General features: G+C 45.0%; 1 protein-coding gene across 2 annotated transcripts in view; it reads left to right on the top strand.

Moving 5' to 3' along the window:
• Positions 1–801: 801 nt before the first annotated feature.
• Positions 802–21,570, top strand: part of CDK2AP1 (cyclin dependent kinase 2 associated protein 1) — a 39,097-nt gene continuing 18,328 nt past the window's right edge. For both annotated transcript variants that reach the window (XM_073586092.1, XM_073586091.1), the window contains exons 1-2: positions 802–1,094; positions 17,287–17,387. In XM_073586092.1, the coding sequence (XP_073442193.1) occupies positions 1,028–1,094; positions 17,287–17,387 (168 nt within the window). In that variant the 5' untranslated portion in view covers positions 802–1,027. The remainder of the gene's footprint in view (positions 1,095–17,286; positions 17,388–21,570) is intronic.

Genomic DNA, 21,570 nt, shown 5'->3' with positions numbered 1-21,570 from the left:
GCACCTCCTGCATAAAGGAGCAGGCATTTTACTGCCTCGCTATAATGTGCCGTTTCACCACAATGAATGACATGAGATCACGGGAAATTAAGATTTACACGTCGTAGATTCTGCAATTCTCATGCAACGATTATATCCGACGATCCCCAGAGACGCGGGGTCCTCCAGGGCACAGAGAACGGTCACCATCTTATTTACACTGGCAGGAGAGAGATTACAGAGAAACTAAGATGACAGCAATAAAAAAAATATTCTATATACACACAATTAAAAAAATATATAAAATTCATCTACCACTAAGAAATAATTTGATACTTTCTGGAACTAAATTCTCCAGCATTCTCAAAATATTAGTAATGGGTACATTCCATCCACAAATAATAAAAAAAAAAAAAAAAAGACACAAAAGAACTAAAAATCTAAATATTTACCAATATTTGTAAACAAACACTTTTTTTTTTTTTTAATCAAATAAACAAGGCCTTAATGATAAAAATGGCAACGTTATAAAAAAAAAAAAAATTTGTTTGATTTAAAGTGGGGAAAAAAAACTCAACTTAAGTTTTTTTTCTTCCAAACATTTTTACGTAATGTCATGAAAGAAAAAAAAAAAAAAAAGTTGTGAAAAGTTGAAAAAAAAAAAAAAAAAAAAGAAGAAAGAACCCCAACAAATGCCCTGCCAGGGTGTGTAAGTTTGGGCACAATCAGGGGGATGAAGAAGAAGCTGGCAGCATTATTAGACTTGCAATGGGAAAATGTCTGAAAAGAAAAAAAAAAAAAAAAAAACACACAAAAACCACCTCTGTGCATTGCATTTTGGGCTGGAGCCCCCCAGGGTGCGGGACTGGGGGTCTGTGCGGGGACACGGCGTCTGCGGGCTTCATTGCATTGTGGGTGTCAGTACAGTGACGCCATATTTGCCGGTGCCGCCGCTGTAAACAACAAAAAGTGTCTGAGGAGACAGACAGGAGACGCTCCGCCGGATTTCAGGACATTGTTTGTTGTGCTGGGGACTCTCTCCGCACTCATGTCTCTGGGAATGTCTTACAAGCCCACCGGGAACGCACAGCTCCACGGCAACCACGGGGCTCCGGGTAAGTGACCGGGCAAGTTAGTCAGGGGCTCGGGCCCGGGCGGCTGAGGAGGAGCGAGGTGGATGGAGATACCTGGGGAGAGCCCCAGCCTGGAGCTGATGTGCTGGCCGGTGGAATAAGGTCACATCCTGTCACTGGGGTGCTGCCTCGCCGGCTGGTGCACAGGCCGGAGAGCGCGGGAGTCCCGGAGCGGCTCCGGGGGGAGGCAGACGGCCAGTCCGTGGCCCCGGTGACAAGCGCGGCATGCACGGATCAGCAGGAGCCCTTTGATCAAGTCCGATTCAGCGTCTCCATGATCGGCTCCCCAGGGCTGCTGATTGATCTGAAACAAGCGAGCGCCGCTGAGACCTCTGCTGGCCGCTCTTGGTATTGCAGCTCATGCCATGGAGGGAGGGAGGGGGGGGGGGAGCGGAGCCAGTCCTGCCCCCCACACTGTCCTCTGGACCCTCAGCCTCATCCTTTCTGGCTCTGGACGCGTCACATCACATCATTCATATTACATGGGTATTTTATCACAAGTCAGCAGGAAAGCTGTTTAAAAATTTTAGGAACCTGACTTTTTTCTTAAATTTCTATTTTTTAGAATTTAAATTTTTTTTCCTACCTTTGTTCCAAGAACCATAATTTATTATTTTGTTGCGGAACAAGTCGTTTCACATAATACAATCTACTCTACCGTATAATAAACTGAAAAGTGGGGGGGAGAAAATGTGAAAAATCAAAAAGCAATATTTCCGTCATATTTTAGATGCCGTTATTACGGCGTTGATTGTTTAGGGAGAAATGACCCGGCGTTTAGAGTCTGCAGGGCAGTACGATGGCGGTGATACCACACCTGTGTATGGTTGTATTCTAGGCAGGGCTTGTGCGCTCGTGTCTGCTATCCCGCACACTGTCCAGGGGTCTATGGAATGACCAGGGGGGTTCAGGATCAGGACCAACAGGAGGCAGGCTGGCAAAGTGTCTGCAAAAAGAGAAAAACACTATTAGTAACTTTCAGAGAATCCATTACTGTTTGGGGAGGATGATAAATCTGCACAATCACAGGTTGTATATTTTTTTATTGGCCAAAAGTGAGTAAGAAGGGGGTCTCACAGAAAAAAGAAAGTCGCGGGATCTCACAGAAAAAAGAAAGTCGCGGGATCTCACAGAAGAAAGAAAGAAGGGGTCTCACAGAAAAAAGAAAGTCGCGGGATCTCACAGAAGAAAGAAAGAAGGGGTCTCACAGAAAAAAGAAAGTCGCGGGATCTCACAGAAGAAAGAAAGAAGGGGTCTCACAGAAAAAAGAAAGTCGGGGGGTCTCACAGAAAAAAGAAAGAAGGGGGTCTCAGAAAAAAGAAAGAAGGGGGTCTCACAGAAAAAAGAAAGTCGGGGGGCCTCACAGAAAAAAGAGAAGGGGGTCTCACAGAAAAAAGAAAGAAGGGGTCTCACAGAAAAAAGAAAGAAGGGGTCTCACAGAAAAAAGAAAATGTGAGTCTCACAGAAAAAAGAAAGAAGGGGGTCTCAGAAAGAAGGTGGTCTCAAAAAAAAGAAAGAAGGGGGGTCTCACAGCAAAAAGAAAGAAGGGGGGTCTCACAGCAAAAAGATAGAAGGGGATCTCACAGAAAAAGAAGGGGGGGTCTCACAGAAAAAAAAGGGTGTCACAGAAAAAAAGAAAGAAGGTGGTCTCAAAAAAAAAGAAAGAAGGGGGTCTCACAGCAAAAAGAAAAGGGGGGGGTTTCACAGCAAAAAGATAGAAGGGGGTCTCACAGAAACCATTCAGTATCTATTTTTGGCCCTATACAGCTCCAATTTTGGGGTCTAGATTTGATGCATTGTTTGAACAAGGCCGTAGTTGCAGTAGCTTGCATCTGCCATAATCTCCCAATGGAAAAAATGCACAATATGTTATTTTTGCGCCTCATATTGAAAAGTATAAAGGGCAATACTCTTGAATACAGTTGAAAAATCTTATACAGACATCTAATGGCCAACACGTGAGTGGACACGGACAGAAGAGGGCCCCTAAGTAAGAACAATATACGGGTCCCTTGCAGTCCAATAGCTTATTATAATGCACACTTCCACCTGCTTTGGAGCTAGAAGGGGCCCCTTTACCTCTTGGTCCCCTGTGAGGCAGCACAGGATACATCAATGTTATGCCCACCCCTGGCCAAGTACAGTATATGCCAGAAATACACTTTTTGGCATATGTGTGACCATTAGAGCACAATAGGCGCACAGAGTGTATAGGGCAGGAGCACTTCCTGATGGGTATGATAACCCTACAGCTTAAACATAACATGAAAAAAACCTTCAGCACTATCCATGCTCATTGGATTATTGCATATGTGTGTGAGGTCATGTCCACAAAGTTAAGGTTTTTTCAATGCACTGTTTTGACCAAACATGTCAATCTTTAAGTGCTTTAGAAAAACGTCTTGCTTTTGAAGAATATTTGATGAAAGCTTTTATTCTTGTAACATTTAAAGGATTTATCAATTTTTGAAGTTGATGGCCCATCTTTGGGTATTGTTGGGGATTCCACTCTCCGCACCCCCACCAAGAACATTCCCCTCAGTTACAGTTCCTTTTTTTTGGTAGCTTGTATTGAAACTTAGTCCCATTTACTTCCACTATTTGGACAACTTATTCTCATACCCCTCGCTTGGCCCCCATAAAATAATAAAGCTTATACTCACGTCCTGTGCCAGCGCCATTCCCGTGGTGTCGGAACTCCATCTCCCGGGGCTCCTGTGCTGTTGTTGTGACACGTGACACAGGCACGCAATCAGCATCGGCATCACTGTCCCCGCCTCCTGCCAAATTGAGCAGAAAGAGGAAGTCAGAGATCAACTGCAGCCCGGACTTCCTCTTCATGTTCGTTTTGTCCAAAGGCAGAGACAGTCGTGCCACCGTCACGTGTCACAACAACCGCACGCGAGCCCCAGGACTGCGAGTACTGACACTGCAGTAACGGGGACGGGAGTTGAGTATAGGCTTATTTTATGGGGGTCAAACATTTTGATCAAGAAGGGGTTGTCCTAGTAGTGGACAATTCCTTTAAGGTCTAATGCCAGGCACAGTCGCTACTTAGGTTTCATTCAGATGCCAATGCATTTTTTCATATTCAAAAATTGTCCTGATTTTCCCACTGGTTAGATGGGAGAAATCAATCCATCTACCCCAAATTTTTTGGAATTTGCCAGGACAGCTCCGGTGTATATAGATCATTTGCTTTAAAAACGAGGGAGAGGTTTTCCACTGATATTAATTGGTGTGATGGTTGGTACTGTTGATGACATCCTATGTCTGGCTACACATTTTCGGACTATAAGTAGAAACTCAGTCTGGAATAATCTGTGTTAGGGTTGCGGATCGCACTAAATATAAAATATGAGAAAGTGCGATCGCAACCCGGGGTCCACCGTGCAGAGGTGGAATGCAGCTGCTAGGTAATGGCGGAACTAGATGGTGGGTAAACGCTTGCTCACACGTGGGTTGACTACACCCAGTGTGAATAGAGGCAAACTCTGTTGCTCCACAGAGCCTCTGAAACAAACGCCGGAGCCTGTTGAACTCACAGAGCTAGGCTGAGTGAGCGCTAATTAGGGCTCACAGAGCCCTGTCCTAGAGACACCGGACTTGAGCTCCTCTAGACCATCAGTGCTCGGCACCACGGCTGCGGTGCCAGCAAAAGGTAAAAGAATATATATATTATAGATTCACACCATGTGGACACAGTGCCGCTTCAGCGGACGCCACTAACCTCCCAGGACGGGGAGGAAAGTGCTAGGGGTGCGCACGGCGGTCACAGCTACCTGGTGCGGTACGACAGTGCCCTTAGCAGGGAGGCACAGTCGGACGCTAGTGTGCGTAGAGTACTGGGAGCACGGTGGCTTGAGCATAGCCACCCATTGGCGCTGACTCTCACTCTGAATCCCTAACCAACATGCGTATCAAAGAGAGGGGAGTTTAATGAGTCAGTCACCAGATACATGCATCCATCATCATACACACAAATGAGCATAAGAGTCTATACTAGCACATGGCTGAGTGGCCATGCGACTCTTTTATAGCGGCGTCCTTCCGGGACCTTCCCAGTGATGGACCAATCCGAGCAGGAGCGGGACCTGCGCATGTGACCTCCGACCTCCAATGAGAGGTCGTCCCACGGGCATGCTCAGTACCCAAAAGATAGGACTTAATCCCAGAAGCATCTGCTTGCTGCTGACTCAGGCATGAAGTTATAGCAGACCCAGAAGGAGCAACCAGTCACCTAGCATCAGCCAGGGCAAGATTCCTGGAGTGATGACCCTGCTGAGCAAGAATCTCTGCGGCTGCAGAGGAATGGGAGACCGCAGAGAGCGTGGCTCGAGATCCCCCCTGTGCAGTCCTTCAGAATTGTTCTGGGTCAACAAATAGTAGCAGAAAGTAAAACAAACAATTATTAACAGGTCCCAAATTGTGAAATCACAGCTAAAAAAGACCCTCCTATTTACAACAATTTAATACCAATAAAAGAGTTATACTGAGGGTAAGGTTGGTAATCTGGCCCTATCAAGGCCTATGACTTGCCATAGAGGTTGACACCCTAAGATTGCAATATGACTCCCCTGCTTATTGTCGGCACTTCCTCAGTTACTCTGTTATGCCCTAAATATCACACTAAACATTGTAAATGTGCAAAAATGGTTAAAAAACATTCAAAAAATGTAGTTTTACATCAGAAAAGGCCATTGGAATGAGTGCCAAACTAAATATCCACTCGCTGGTTTAAATAATGTAATCATAAGCAATTGTATATATATAGAAGCATTATGAGAGCGCTTCTACTACACAGGCCTTCCTATGATTCTCCACTGCAGCCGACAGATGTCTGCAACCAGTAGAGTCACATATTCAGACCCAATAGAGTTTGAAGGGATTCCTTAAGTGGATGTTTATAGTGTATACATGAAGTCATCCTTCCAATATATCATTCCCATGTCTGTGTCCAGCGACATCAGACATTTCCACTGCTCAAGAAGAACTCCCCAGATTACTGCATAACACATGTAAACGGTAATTGTCATGTGTATAGCACTTATACACTGGTTAATAAAAGTATAAATAGAAATGATACTCATTGTGTGTTTATGTTAGGATATACATTCCCACTCCCATTACGTATCCCTCCTCTCGTTATAGAAGTTCATTAGTGGACAGGTTTATGAACAATATAGCAGCCTTCATAGTCTGGACCGCACTAAATGCTCATTAGTTAGCTATCTCCTGTATATAGGAGTGTAGGGGTCAAGTTGAGGTCCACCTTATCGAGGTCAGATACGCCATTGTCCAAGTGACAGTTCTCTTAATGAGGCGGTAGGCCGCAAATGCGCTCCAGCGGGCACGTGATCAGATGTGACATGGCCACCCAGACCTTCACGTGACTGGAAGATATCGGTCCCGCTGGAACGCAAAAGTGTCCTATCATGCACGCCACCTAAAAATAAACACACATGGCCAGAAGATGCCGGTCTTGCTGGAACACAAATGCGCTCTATTATGCCGGTATCATCCCCAGCACTCACTATATTGTATGTCTACATCATGGAACAAGAACTATGTTCCAAAGCAGGAAGGATCTTCTGCACAATGTGTTTATGTGGCGTACTACTTAGGTGCATGGGGGGGGGGGCAAGAATTCTATGGCCCCAGGTATACAGTTGATATAAAGGGTTAAATGTGCCCCAACAATATAAAGCAAGAAATATTAAAAATTTAAAGAAATACAGTTAGGTCCATATATATTTGGACCGAGCCAACATTTTTCTAATTTTGGTTTTAGACCTTACCACAATAAATTTTAAACAAAACAATTCAGATGCGGTTGAAGTTCAGACTTTCAGCTTTCATTTGAGGGTATCCACATTAAAATTGGATGAAGGGTTTAGGAGTTTCAGCTCCTTAACATGTGCCACCCTGTTTTTAAAGGGACCAAAAGTAATTGGACAATTGACTCCAAGGCTATTTCATGGACAGGTGTGGGCAATCCCTTCGTTATGTCATTCTCAATTAAGCAAAGTAATTGGACAGATTAAATAATTGGAAATAAAATGTTCATTTCTAGTACTTGGTTGAAAACCCTTTGTTGGCAATGACTGCCTGAAGTCTTGAACTCATGGACATCACCAGACGCTGTGTTTCCTCCTTTTTGATGTTCTGCCAGGCCTTCACTGTGGTGGTTTTCAGTTGCTGTTTGTTTGTGGGCCTTTCTGTCTGAAGTTTAGTCTTTAACAAGTGAAATGCATGCTCAATTGGGTTGAGATCAGTGACTGACTTGGCCATTCAAGAATATTCCACTTCTTTGCTTTAATAAACTCCTGGGTTGCTTTGGCTTTATGTTTTGGGTCATTGTCCATCTGTAGTATGAAACGACGACCAATCAGTTTGGCTGCATTTGACTGGATCTGAGCACACAGTATGGCTCTGAATACCTCAGAATTCATTTGGCTGCTTCTGTCCTGTGTCACATCATCAATAACCACTAGTGACCCAGTACCACTGGCAGCCATGCATGCCCAAGCCATCACATTGCCTCCGCCGTGTTTTACAGATGATGTGGTATGCTTTGGATCATGAGCTGTACCACACCTTCGCCATACTTTTCTCTTTCCATCATTCTGGTAGAGGTTGATCTTGGTTTCATCTGTCCAAAGAATGTTCTTCCAGAACTGTGCTGGCTTTTTTAGATGTTTTTTAGCAAAGTCCAGTCTAGCCTTTTGATTCTTGATGCTTATGAGTGGCTTGCACCATGCAGTGAACCCTCTGTATTTACTTTCATGCAGTTTTCTCTTTATGGTAGATTTGGATATTGATACACCTACCTCCTGGAGAGTGTTGTTCACTTGGTTGGCTGTTGTGAAGGGGTTTCTCTTCACCATGGAGATTATTCTGCGATCATCCACCACTGTTGTCTTCTGTGGGCGCCCAGGTCTTTTTGCATTGATGAGTTCACCAGTGCTTTCTTTCTCAGCATGTACCAAACTGTATATTTTGCCACTTCTAATGTTGTAGCAATTTCTCGGATGGGCTTTTTCTGTTTTTGCAGCTTAAGGATGGCTTGTTTCACCTGCATGGGGAGCTCCTTTGACAGCATGTTTCCTTCACAGCTAAACTGTCAGGAACACCGCACTGAACTTGCTCACTGAGCCAGTGCGCGTGTCCTGAGTAAAGCAAACTGTGCTCAAAGATACCTGTGGAGTGGGCAGCAGCCGAGTAGGTGCGTACTTCAGAACAGCAGGACCTGAAGCACGTGACTGCTGGGGGCATGGCCTAAACTCCAGAGCACTAGGAGTTGCAAGAGAACTCCTAGCAGGGTAACTGCGAGACAAAGTTACCAAGGGGCATAGACAGGTAGGATAGTCAGGACGTAGCCAGTGAGTCATACACAGAGATAGCTACAAGGTACAAGAGGGGCGAGCAGAGAGTAGTCAGATCACAGGCAATGAGTCATACACAGAGAGGGAAGCGCAGTACAGAATCAACAGGCAAACTCACAACGGGGAATAGAACTGGGTAAGAACCATATAAACAAGCTATAACAACGAACAGGCACACAGAGGTCACCACACTCGTCCAAATGCAAAAGTATAACTGACAGGGATTGGAGCTTCCCAGGGGTTTAAGAAGCTCTCCCAGGACCAAAGAGAGGCCACAATCATTAACCCCAGGTGTGCAGGTCAAAACCTGCACTGAGCCCCAGACATTAACCTCTGACGTGCAGCTCAAAAACCTGCACTGGGATCATGACAGTACCCCCCTCTCAACGGGGGGCCTCTGGACCCCCAGACTTCGCCGGGTACTTGGCATGGAAAGCCCGAACGAGGCGATCTGCATGTACAGAGCGAGCAGGGACCCATGAGCGCTCCTCTGGTCCATATCCCTTCCAGTGGACCAGGTACTGCAAAGAGCGGCACACCCGCCGAGAGTCCACAATATGTCCGACCTCATACTTCAATTGACTCTCCACCAGCACTGGAGGAACAACAGGCTCGGTGTCCTCTTTGACAGACCCTACGAATTTCAACAGAGAATTGTGGAACACATTGGATATTTTTAAGGAGGTGGGGAGACGCAACCTATATGCCACTTGGTTGACTATCTCCATAATCTCGTACGGACCAATGAACTTTGGTCCCAACTTAGCTAATGGTACCTTTAAGTTGATGTTATGTGTGGAAAGCTAAACCTTCTCTCCCACCTGAAACATGTCTCCCGAGGCTCTCTTTTTGTCAGCAAAATATTTGTACCTCCCCTGGGCCCGAGAGATATTACGCTGGACTTCAGCCCAGAGGTTTTTTAACCGTTGAATGGACCCCTCTACCCCTGGACAACCGGAATCCACCCATGAAAACTCCCCAAAATGCGGATTAAACCCATAGTTAATCAGGAATGGGGACATGTTGGTGGACTGACTCACCCGGTTGTTAAAAGCAAATTCCGCCAACGGTAGCGCATCACACCAATCCTCCTGTCTGGCGGAGGTTAGACACCTGAGAATTTGTTCCAGGGATTGATTGTTGCGTTCTGTCTGACCATTATGCTCCGGGTGATATGCCGACGAGAAGGAGAGCGAGATGCCCAATTTCATACAGAACGCCCTCCAAAATTTGGCCACAAACTTCACACCTCTGTCAGACACCACATTCAGGGGTACCTGTTGTGAGTTCATTTTCCCCTTCGTCACTGAGGTCTGGTGAACTCCCTATTCTGGTAAAGGAAGGTAATGAGCCTGATTATCAGGCACCTGAGCCTAATGAGGATGACTGGTTGAGTGGAGTCACAGACTGGATATAAGGCTGCCGACGCCCTTCTGCCCTGCGGGTGATTTCTCTGTGGACTTCTAGGACACCAGTCTGATTCCTGCTCCTCTAAAGCTAAGTTTTCTGCTTTGCCTGTTAGCTTTTGTGTTTTGTTTTAGTTTGCCTTGCTTTTATGGATTCTGCCATTCCCTGCTGGGGTGAGCTGAATCTCCTTTTGCCGGTTGCTCTGTCTTCAGAATATTCCTGAGTACTGACATAACTTTTTTGAAGCCTAGCGTCTTCAGGGCCTTTTTCACTGTCAGTCTGTTGGCTCTTATTTTCATAGGGTTTTTCACGGATTGCAGACAGCAGCCTTCCTGTCCTTTCCTATCTAGTTAGCTTGGGCCCCGTCTTTGCTCAGTCTATCTGTCTGTGTTAGTGTTTTCATCTTGCTTCACCGTCATTATATGTTGGGGGCTGCCTATTGCTTTGGGGTCTGCTCTGGGGCAGTTTAGATTTCCCCTTTCTTTCTTTAGGCCTATTTAATTCTCCGGCTGTGATCGAGGGGTCTAGGGCATCGTAGGAATCCCCCGCGGCTACTGTTAGTTGTTGTGGATAGGATCAGGGGTCTGCAATCCGATAGCTGCCAACCTCTCTGGTTTTCTGGACTTAGCTAGCATTTCTGTTTTTGACTCCTACGGTGACTCAATTATAACAGGTACCCCATGCAATCGGACCACATGCTGCACAAACAACCTTGACAATGTCTCTGCTGAGGGTAATGCTGCCAAGGGAATGAAATGGGCAGGTTTAGAAAACCTATCAACCACCCAGATCACGGTATTTCCCCTGGAAGGTGGAAGGCCGGTAGTAAAATCCATGGAAAGATGAGTCCATGGCCTATCAGGAACCGGTAAAGGTATGCGTTCCCCAGCCGGCCAGTCATGCGAGCTTTTGGAACACACACACACCACAAGCAGAAACAAATTTCTTGACTTCGGACCTTAGTGAAAGACACCAAAAACCCCTGGCTACTGCCTCTCTAGTGGCCGTGATACCTGGATGAGCACTTAGCCTAGACTCATGAAACTCCTGCATAAGTCTAGGCCGCAATAAATCTGGAACAAACAATTTATCCCCTGGCCTGGTTGCCAGAGTTAGGGCCTGAGCCCTTAGAATTTCTTGTTCCAACTCAGATGAGACCCCCCGCCGCTACCACCCCTGGGGGAAGAATGGAGGATGGCTGCTCGGGGGGAGACACTGGGTCAAAACTTCTGGACAGGGCATCTGCTTTAACATTTTTGGACCCCGGTCGAAAAGTAATGGAGAACTGAAATCGTGAAAAAAAAAGTGACCAATGGGCTTGTCTAGGAGTAAGCCTCTTAGCAGATTCAAGGTATGCCAAATTTTTGTGATCCGTGATAGGGTGAGCCGCCCCTTCCAAAAAGTGCCTCCATTCCTCAAACGCCAGCTTGACCGCAAGAAGTTCTCTATTGCCTACATCATAGTTTCTCTCGGCTGAAGAGAACTACTTGGAGAAGAAGTCACAGGGTCTGAGATTGGTAAGGGTGGCCGGACCCTGGGACAGCACTGCCCCCACCCCTACTTCAGAAGCATCCATTTCCACAATTAATGGTTTGGACGGGTCTGGTTGGACCAACACCGGGGCGGACATGAAACATTTAATAGCTGAGAAGGACTCCTTAGTGAGTACAGACCAGTTTTTTACATCAGCGCCCTTCTGGGTAAGATCCGTGAGTGGTTTAACCACTTGTGAGAAACCTTTAATGAATCTCCGATAATAGTTCGCAAATCCTAAGAAGCGCTGGAGCCCCTTGAGATCTCGAGGCCGAACCCAGTCAGCGATCGCCAGCACCTTCTTAGGATCCATACGAAACCCCTCACAGGACACAATCAACCCCAAAAAAGACAGTTCCTGTACAAAAAAACGAACATTTTTCCAATTTAGCGAACAATTGGTTCTCCCTGAGTTTCTGGAGAACTGTCTGTACAGTAAATGTTACAAGTGAGATTGGCTGTCTGGGGAATACACCAAAATGTTATCCAAATAAATAATAACAAAACGGCCTATCTGGTCAGAAAACACCACAATGATGAAATTCTGGAAAATAGCGGGCGCATTAGTTAACCCAAACGGCATTACCAGGTTTTCAAAGAGTACTTCTGATGTGAGGAACGCAGTTTTCCACTCGTCCCCTTCCCGAACCCTTATCAGATTGTAGGCCCCCTGGAGATATAACTTGGAGAACCATTGGCCCCAGCTAACTGGTTACATAAGTCTGGGATGAGGGGAAGCAGGTAAGTATTCCTAACAGTTATCTTGTTCAGTTCCCGAAAGTCGAGGCACGGCCGCAAACCACCATCTTTCTTCACAAAGAAGAATCCTGCTGCCACAGGTGACACAGAAGGCCTGATATGCCCTTGCGGAGACTCTCAGCTATGTACTCCTTCATGGCTTGGTGCTCAGGCCCAGACAAATTGAACAATCGAGCCTTAGGTAACTTGGCTCCGGGTACTTAATCAATGGCTCAATCGTAGGGTCTATGTGGTGGCAGCGCCTCAGCCTCACTTTCGGAAAAAACGTCTTCGAAATCCTTCAGGTACTCCGGAATACCTTCCAGACCGACAGACGATACAGATACGGATTTAACAAGTTGTCCCAGGTTACCACATTTATCCTTGCATCCCCATTGAGTGATCTCCCCTGTAACCCAATCAATGGTAGGATTATGGCATTGAAGCCAAGGCATCCCCAGTACCAGTCCTGCAGGCAAGTTATCTAGCACAAGACAACTTAGTTTTTCCACATGAGTGGAACCCTCTTTCAGAGAAAAAAGCTCAGACCTGCAACAGATACCGTCCTGGGTAAGAGGGGACGAGTTAATTGCCACAAGTTTAACAGGATCCTGAAACCTGACTGTCCCTATCTTATTAAGAGTCATAATTTTGGTATCAATCAGGTTCACAGCAGAAACACAGTCAACAAAAGCAGTAGTCTGAACTGTACCATTACCAAGTTCCAGTTCCACCTGCAGCACCATTTTTGCACGTGAGGAAAATTGTACCTGAAGGTCTGGGTAGCCTCCTCGACTACTATCCAGACCTAGTCATTTCCCGCCCTCTTGGAGGATGATGGACAGGAGGGGCAGTCCTTCTTCCAGTGTCCAGATTCCCCACAATAGAAGCACAACTGCTTCTCCCGGTGGCGTCTTCTTTCCTTTTCCTCACAGGTGACAGCGCTCACCTCCATAGCCACAGGAAGAATCCAGGTCTCATCTCCAATTAAAAATGGTGTTTCGAGTTGCATAACGCCTCTAGCCCGTAGTCTGCAATCCATGCGAACCGCTTGGGTCATGGCATCCTCCAGGGAGTCAGGTGGAGGATGGAGTGCCAAGGCATCCTTCAGACGTTCACACAGGCCTCTACGGAACAGCCCCGGAAGGGCGGCATCACTCCAAGAAATCTCGGCTGCCCAACGTCTGAATTCAGTACAGAACCATTCGGCCGAGTGCTTCCCCTGACAGACACTCATCACCTTGTCCTCAGCCAAACGCACTCTGTCAGGCTCATCATAAATAAGCCCTAAGGCTTCAAAAAATGCATCCACAGACATTCTCTCCGGGGCAGAAGAGGAAAGCGAAAATGCCCAGGCTTGTGGGGACCCCCTAAGGGACATAACCACCCCCACCCTCTGTTTCTCATCCCCAGAGGAGCGGGGTCTCAAAGAGAAAAAGAGCTTACAGCCCTCCTTAAATGCTCTGAATTCATCTTTGTTACCAGAAAACGTATCTGGCAGTTTAACTGGGGATTCGGGTGGGACTAAAATGACATCTCTTCCCCACCTGCTGAAAGCCTGCGAAAAGCACCCCCTGAACTGAGTCCTCAACCCGCCGTTGGGACTGGGCCGGAGCTTGGTGTTCCAAACTAAGCTTCTGCAGCGACAAGCATTTCACCTGCTCAGATAAAGCACACATTGGGTCCATGCTGCAGAAGTGAGGAGAGAAAAAAAAATTCAAAGGTCAGTTTTAATGTCAGGAACACTGCACTGAACTTGCTCACTGAGCCAGTGCGTGTGTCACGAGTAAAGCAAACTGTGCTCAAAGATACCTGTGGAGCGGGCAGCAGCCGAGTAGGTGCGTACTTCAGAACAACAGGACCTGAAGCACGTGACTGCTAGGGGCGTGGCCTAAACTCCAGAGAGCTAGGAGCTGCAAGAGAACTCCTAGCAGGGTAACTGCGAGACATAGTTACCAAGGGGCATAGATGGAGGATAGTCAGGACGTAGCCAATGAGTCATACACAGAGATAGCTGCAAGGTACAAGAGGGGCGAGCAGAGAGTAGTCAGATAACAGGCAACGAGTCATACACAGAGAGGGTAGTGCAGTACAGAATCAACAGGCAACTCACAGCGGGAAACAGAACTGGGTCAGAACCATATAAACAAGCTATAACAACGAACAGGCACACAGAGGTCACCACACTCTGCCAAAGGCAAAAGTATAACTGACAGGGATTGGAGCTTCCCAGGGGTTTAAGAAGCTCTCCCAGAACCAAAGAGGCCACAATCATTAACCCCAGGTGTGCAGGTCAAAACCTGCACTGAGCTCCAGACATTAACCCCTGACGTGCAGCTCAAAAACCTGCACTGGGATCATGACATAAACCTTCCAAATGCAAGCACCACACCTCAAATCAACTCCAGGCCTTTATCTGCTTAATTGAGAATGACATAATGAAGGGATTGCCCACACCTGTCCATGAAATAGCCTTGGAGTCAATTGTCCAATTACTTTTGATCTCTTTAAAAACAGGGTGGCACATGTTAAGGAGCTGAAACTCCTAAACCCTTCATCCAATTTTAATTTGGATACCCTCAAATGAAAGCTGAAAGTCTGAACTTCAACTGCAGATTCCAACCAAAAGGTCCATCTGGCCTTAGGCCTCTTTCACACTTCAGTTTTTTACAATCAGTCACAATCCGCCAGGTTTTGAAAAAAGCGGATCCTCAATTTTCTTTTGAGGATCCGTTTTTTTTCCCCATTAACTTCCATTAATGGCGGATTGTGACGGATTGCCGTCTGTTGCATCCGTTTTTTTTGAGGATCCGCCAAAAGTTACTGTCCGTCACCATCCTCAAAGATTTCAAAACGGAGCTTGCAACGTTTTTTTCTCTGGCGGATCCTCCAGACACAGATTTAACCCGAAATTCTTTCTGGGTGCCGGACAAAAAAAAAAACAATTCTCTCTCTCTCTCTCATTCTCTCTCTCTCTCTCTCTCATTCTCTCTCTCTCTCTCTCTCTCCCCTTTTCCAGGCTGTGATTCCTTTAAAATTCTTCATTTGTCGGATCCGTCAAAAAACGGACAGGTGGCATCCGTTGTCATCAGTACTAAAACGGATCCGCCATCCGTCCTTTTGGCGGATTTTGACTGAAGTGTGAAAGAGGCCTTACACTGCAAGATTCTCTTGTCCCAGTCCCCTACTCTCACAGGGGGGGGATGACCTCAATGACCCTAAGAGATTGCACTGACGTCCCACCATGCATATGCGTACCCTGAGCTGTCTTTTTGCCTTCCTACATAATCAGTGGGGCAAGAACATGTACACAAATAGACTACTTCTGCTGTTCTGCAATTGGCAAAATGTTTCATATTGTATCAGTCACTGACCTTTTAAACAATTTGCTCGGGATAATATACAGGCAGAAACTGCAGGAGCCACACCTAAATGTACCCAGTGGTTTTCAGTCAAGCCATGTACCAGTTGGTGTAGGTGGTGTAAAGTGGCTGTTCACCAGATTGCCTTTCAAAGATTTCCCTCTTCTGAAGGTAACAGAAGGCAGGGATGAGATGCAGCATCCAATATAAGGGTCTGCTCTCAAAAGACCTCACAACCTTCTCAAAATGCCCATAAATTTATCCGTTTGTCCAGAGTGCCAATAAGGCGGGTAATCTCATTTTCTTGTTTATGTCGGGGTGATAATAGAGTACTCCTGTCTACTGACATTGCATGATAATAGGCTGCACTCACAGTATTACCAGGGTACCCCCTTCTCTTGAATCTCTTTTTTAGGTTGTTCCCTTGTTTACAGAAATGTGTGAAATTTGCACAATTCCGCCTGAGTCTAACGAATTGACCCTTAGGTATCCCTTTCCTTAGACTCGTGGGATGATGGCTCTCCTATCTAAGCAGATTGTTTGTTTGTTGAAAATGGACGTCATTAAGGAGCCATTTTTTTTCTTTTGATATCAAGAAATCCAAAAATGCATTCCTGTCTCCCACTCCCTCACAGGTAAATGCCATACCCACATTGTTAGTATTGAGGTATGCTACAAAGGCTTCAAAATATGACTTATCTCCTGACCAAATTACTATGACATCATCTATATACCAGCCTCAATAAATGATCAAGGGGGCGCCACATATTGTCCTCCTCACGGAACGCAATTATGTCCTCCCTCCAACCCAGGAGCAGATTTGCATTGGTGGGGCTTAGGGGGCTCCCCATAGCAGTGCCACTGAGTCGGTGGTAATACTTGTTGTTAAACTTAAAGAAATTGTGGCTAAGGATGTAGTCAATCAATTCCAAAACAAAGGTATTATGTGATGTAAAATGTATGCCTGTTTTTAAGATAGAATTTTGTAGCAGAGATACCCACCGTATGGGGGATGCTGCCATACAGCACTTCTTCATCTATCAATGCCAGAATCATGTTGTCATCTATGGTCATACCATCCAATTTGGTCAGCAGATCTGTTGTGTCCCTAAGGTAAGATGATAAGGCCGCAAAATCCAGTCCAAATACCGTAGATGCTAGAATTCTGTCCGTATTCCCTTGCCATTTTTTCTTGTTACTATTGCTATTATAGTCATATAGGGCCAGATTACTGACCTTACCCTCAGTATAACCCTAATATGAGAATCCCTCCCTCTTTTCTGTCTCTCACAGTTGAAGTGTACCTACATAAAAATTACCGATCTCTCCATTCTTTGTAGGTGGGGAAACTTGCAAAATCGGCAGTGTATCAAATACTTATTTTCTCCACTGTATGACCATTAAAAATAGGATAGAAGTGTACATGGGATTTTTAATAATCAAGTTGAAAGCTGCTACAAATTTCATGATTACGCCTGTGTCTCGGCATGTAGTAATCACTGCATGTGACCATGTGAAGCACTGCTAAGGTTTTCAGAACCCACTGTCTGCGTAGCTTGATTTTGTGAAGGGACCATTTCCTTTAAAGTCCTCAATGACTACAGGAAGTTTTGGTCTTGAGCAGATATAGTTTATCAGTTTTTAGTATTCGCAGTACAAGTTATTATTTTTTTTCTTTTCTGCTTATTGTGCTTTATTCTGATTGCTAGGTGTTTGCTCACATGTTACTATGTTCTGTATGTTTTGCAGTAGCTGTAAGTGCACATTCTCCTTCTACTAGCATGGCATCCTCTGCACAATACAGACAGCTGCTGAATGATTATGGACCTCCATCCCTAGGATATACACAGGTAAAATGGAAAACATTGGCTATTTGACACAATACATATATTCTATGTTTCAACTATATTGTTCAATTTTTGGCACCATCTATTGTGATATAAAAATAAAAACAAAAAAAATCTATTAGATGAGACAAAATTAAATCCAGAACATCCCATTGCTCTTTCCTCTATGGCCGTAAGGGGGGAATTCTGCTGGTCACTATAGACATGTAATTGTTAGGATCTGCCAACAAAAATCTCTTGGCTGTGGTTGTGAAGGGTTGGAAGAGATAGCTAATATGTATTGTCAGCTTTAGAAAAACACAGAAAACCCTTGAATCAACCTCTGTTTCCATCTGGGCTCATCATCCAATCTCCCTCCGGATTACAGCAGTGGTGCCATTTATATTCAGGGGTCTTTTTTAGAAAAAGGATTTATTGAGAGGAGACAACTTGTTTAGTTCACATTCAGTTTTATTCTGTTGTGTCGCAAGATATTTTTTTTTTTGTAATAAAACAATAGATTAGACATTGTTTCCTTTTTGCTTGAACTGGAGATCCGCTTCAAAGGACCTTTGCATGTAGACCTCTGTATTTGTACATAATAGAGCAAGCCTTCACAATAAGCAATTTAGCACCCAAGCGTGGAGTGTAAATCAGGAATGGAAAGTTACATTCTACAGAGTTTCCCACCTTCCTGACTAATTTTTCAACCGCTCCCTATTCTTGACTATTTCCTCCCAAAGGATTTCTATTTCAGGTAATTCAGCAATGTTTCACAATCACAGGGAAGATCTGCCTACTGAATTACTAAGCACTAAGACCATGTTCCCACATTCCCACATCCAAAAACACTGCTTTTTACTCCTGTTCTATTTTATCTGCAGGCGGCCACACCAAAACATTCAATCACAAATCTGCTGTGATTATTCCATTTTTTTCTGTGCCTTTTTTAAATACGTATTCTTTTTTAACACATTAAGGCTAAGTTCACACTGAGCGCTTTTGCTGCATTTTTTATGCACATTTTCAGCTGCTTTTTACAGTTTCAGCAAAGCTTATTAGATTTAAAAAATCTCATGCACACACACTGTTTTTTTTTTTTGTCATCAGTATTTTGTGCTTTGCATGGTTTTTTGGAAATAGTGTAACACAGGTATTCGGGATGCAGTGACACAGAAGCACAGAGCAGGGGTTAACAATTACTCATTTTATAAGTACAGGGATAATCTCCTTGCGGGGAGCAACAGGGAATAAACATGTAGAGGCTGAGGGGTACAAAGGGAAATGGTAACTCAAAATGGCAGTATATATATATATATATCTCTCCACTTCACTTAGCGTATATATATATATCCACTTCAATTAGCGTGACTCAGTTGTCCTTCTCTGTTCCTGAGTTGGATGGCTGGTTGCTGGCTGAGGCCGGTGCTGAGTTCTTCCGGTTTCCCAGCCTAAAAAGTCGGTCTCACTTCTGGTGGCAGTGGGCTGTCACCTGTCTTACCTGCTGGGCCCCTAGTCCGTTATGCTGCAGTGCCGCAAAGAGGAATTCACTGCGATCTTCCACTCGGTGTGCGTTCCTTCGCACAACCTCTGAAGCCTCAGAGTCCTTGCCGCACACAGCCGTACTTGCTGCTATGCGGCCTATCTTTCCCCGCAGCCCAGCGCCGATCCTCATTGACTCCTCTCTCTGACGGGAAGCCCCCTTCTTTTCCTGCGCAAACCCTTTTATACCTCCCTGGCTCACCACGCCCCTTCTACACATGTCAAGGGTCTGCTCTGTCTCCAATCTCCTTCCCCCCTGCAACAGTAGGTTCGACCCCAGCAGTTCCAGACCTGGTGCCCTGTCAGCATCCACAGCCCAGTATTCTCCTCTACAATAAACTGTGTTCCAAATTATTATGCAAAAAGAGTTTAGGAGTGATAAGGTTAGAATTTTTTGTGTTTGTCATTTAAACTCATTGATGGTGATGTGTGTCAGGGCTCTTTATATCACTGAAAGCAATTGCAGATACCTGTGCAAATTAGTTTGGCAGGTGTGTCCAAATAAAGGCAAGACTACTTAAGAAGCCTGTTCCACATTATTAAGCAGCCTACATTTTTTGCCAAAATGGGAAAGAAAAAGGATGTGTCGGAAGCAACAAATTGTGGAGTATTTAGGTCAAGGCATGACTACAATCAACATTGCCAAGACACTTCATCGTGATCATCGCACAATCAAGAAGTATGTAGCTGATTCCCAGCACACACGTGTGCGTGCTGATAAGGAAAAATTGAGGACTCTTTGCGTCAGGTTAAAAGAGCAGCTGCAAAAATGCCTTGTCATAGCAGCAGACAAGTTTTTGAAGCTGCTGGTGCCTCCAACGTCCCCCGAACAACAAGATGCAGGGTCCTTCAGAGGTTTGCAGCTGTGCGTAAGCCATCCTGTCGACCACCTCTATCCACTGCACACAAGCAGAAACGGCTCCAGTGGGCCAAATGATACATGAAGACTGACTTCCAAACTGTTTTGTTCACCGATGAGTGCCGTGCAACGCTCGATGGTCCAGATGGATGGAGTGGAGGATGGCTGGTTGATGGACACCCCATGAAAATACGGCTAAGGCGCCAACAAGGAGGAGGTGGAGTAATGTTTTGGGCTGGAATCATGGGGAGAGAGATTGTCGGCCCCTTTAGGATCCCTGAAGGGGTAAAGATGAACTCCATAATCTATGTGGAGTTTCTAAAACAGCACTTCCTGCCATGGTTCAAGAGGAAGAACCGTGCTTTACGCAGCAAGATCATTTTCATGCATGATAATGCACCGTCTCATGCTGCAAATAACACATCTGCATCTCTGGCTGCTATGGGAGGACAAACTTATGGTGTGGTCACCATCTTCCCCTGACCTCAACCCCATTGAAAACCTCTGGAGCATCATCAAAAGGAGTGTCTATGATGGCGGGAGGCAGTTCACATCTAAGCAACAGCTCTGGGAGGGTATTCTGTCCACATGTAAAACAATTGAAGCACAAACCATCCAAAAACTGACAAATTCAATGGACGAGAGAGTTCAGAAGCGGTTTATTGTAGTACACGAAAAAAGACGTTTCGGTCAATGTGACCTTCTTCAGTTACGTGTGGTATATAGATTGTGTAGAGCTTATAGGCATCTATCAGAAAGGACGATGGTGCCGGTGGTCACCGCATCTGGAGGCACGTTTGCCCCTCTCCTATATACTGACAAGCTCATTACCTTAGAGAGATCATTCTCCTCAATGCCTAAAGCACCATCGTCACACTGACCGAAACGTCTTTTTTCGTGTACTACAATAAACTGCCTTACAAATACCTTTAAGTTGAGTGCTAGGTTCATATTTGTTGGAAAATAACAATGACTGCAATTCATATAGGTAATTTAGAGAAAATATGAGGAAATATTTTTTGCATAATAATTTGGAACACAGTGTAGAGCATGTCACTTTCAGCATTTTTTCAGCATTTTCTCATCATGAGTGGTGCGCTTTTTGTGCCAAAACCTTGATTTTGTGGAATGGGCCTTTTTTTCAACACTAAACTCTATCAGCATGCACAAGAGACAAATCTAGCATGCCAAAACTGCCACAAAAAACGCAAGATAAAAAAGCTGAACAAATGCTTAGTGTGAACTTGTCCTTTAAGTACAGATTTGAAGCAGCATTTTTAATGCCATTTATTTTTATGCAAAACCACTTAGTCAGATTCTGCACTTCAACAGTGTTTTTTTTTGTTTGTTTTTTTACATTTTTACATTTTTTTCAGGTTTCCCATAGAAACCTATGGCGAAAAGTGCACCAAAAACAGCTCAACAGTATCATTAAAGAAGCACTCCCATCAAAGTTTTTTCCTCTGTGGCTTCCTACCCAGTTTATTCTTTTCTTTGCTCTATGCAGAAACAGGAATGCTCTTGTCCCTGCAAAAATCATTCCCCCTCTTCAACTTCTGACCCAGCTGCTCCTCCTCCCTTTGCCATTGACTTTTGCCGTGACCTATGAGTCATACAGGGAAAAATGACCTCCTGTTTCTACATAGAGCTTAGAAGGATTCACCTAGCCAATTTTTAATATTGTGATGTCATAGACCTAATTTAAAGCATAAAAATTAACTGAGTGGAAGGGCAAAATGGACAATTGTAAGTACACAGTGCTATATAAAATGATGTCTGCGATATATTAGGAGGGAAAAAATGATG

Source organism: Dendrobates tinctorius, unplaced genomic scaffold (genome assembly GCF_039654945.1).
Source record: "Dendrobates tinctorius isolate UK_male_01 unplaced genomic scaffold, ASM3965494v1 ptg000090l, whole genome shotgun sequence".
Lineage (NCBI taxonomy): Eukaryota > Metazoa > Chordata > Amphibia > Anura > Dendrobatidae > Dendrobates > Dendrobates tinctorius.
Note: the sequence above shows the minus strand (reverse complement) of the source record. Positions and strands in the feature narration are given on the sequence as shown.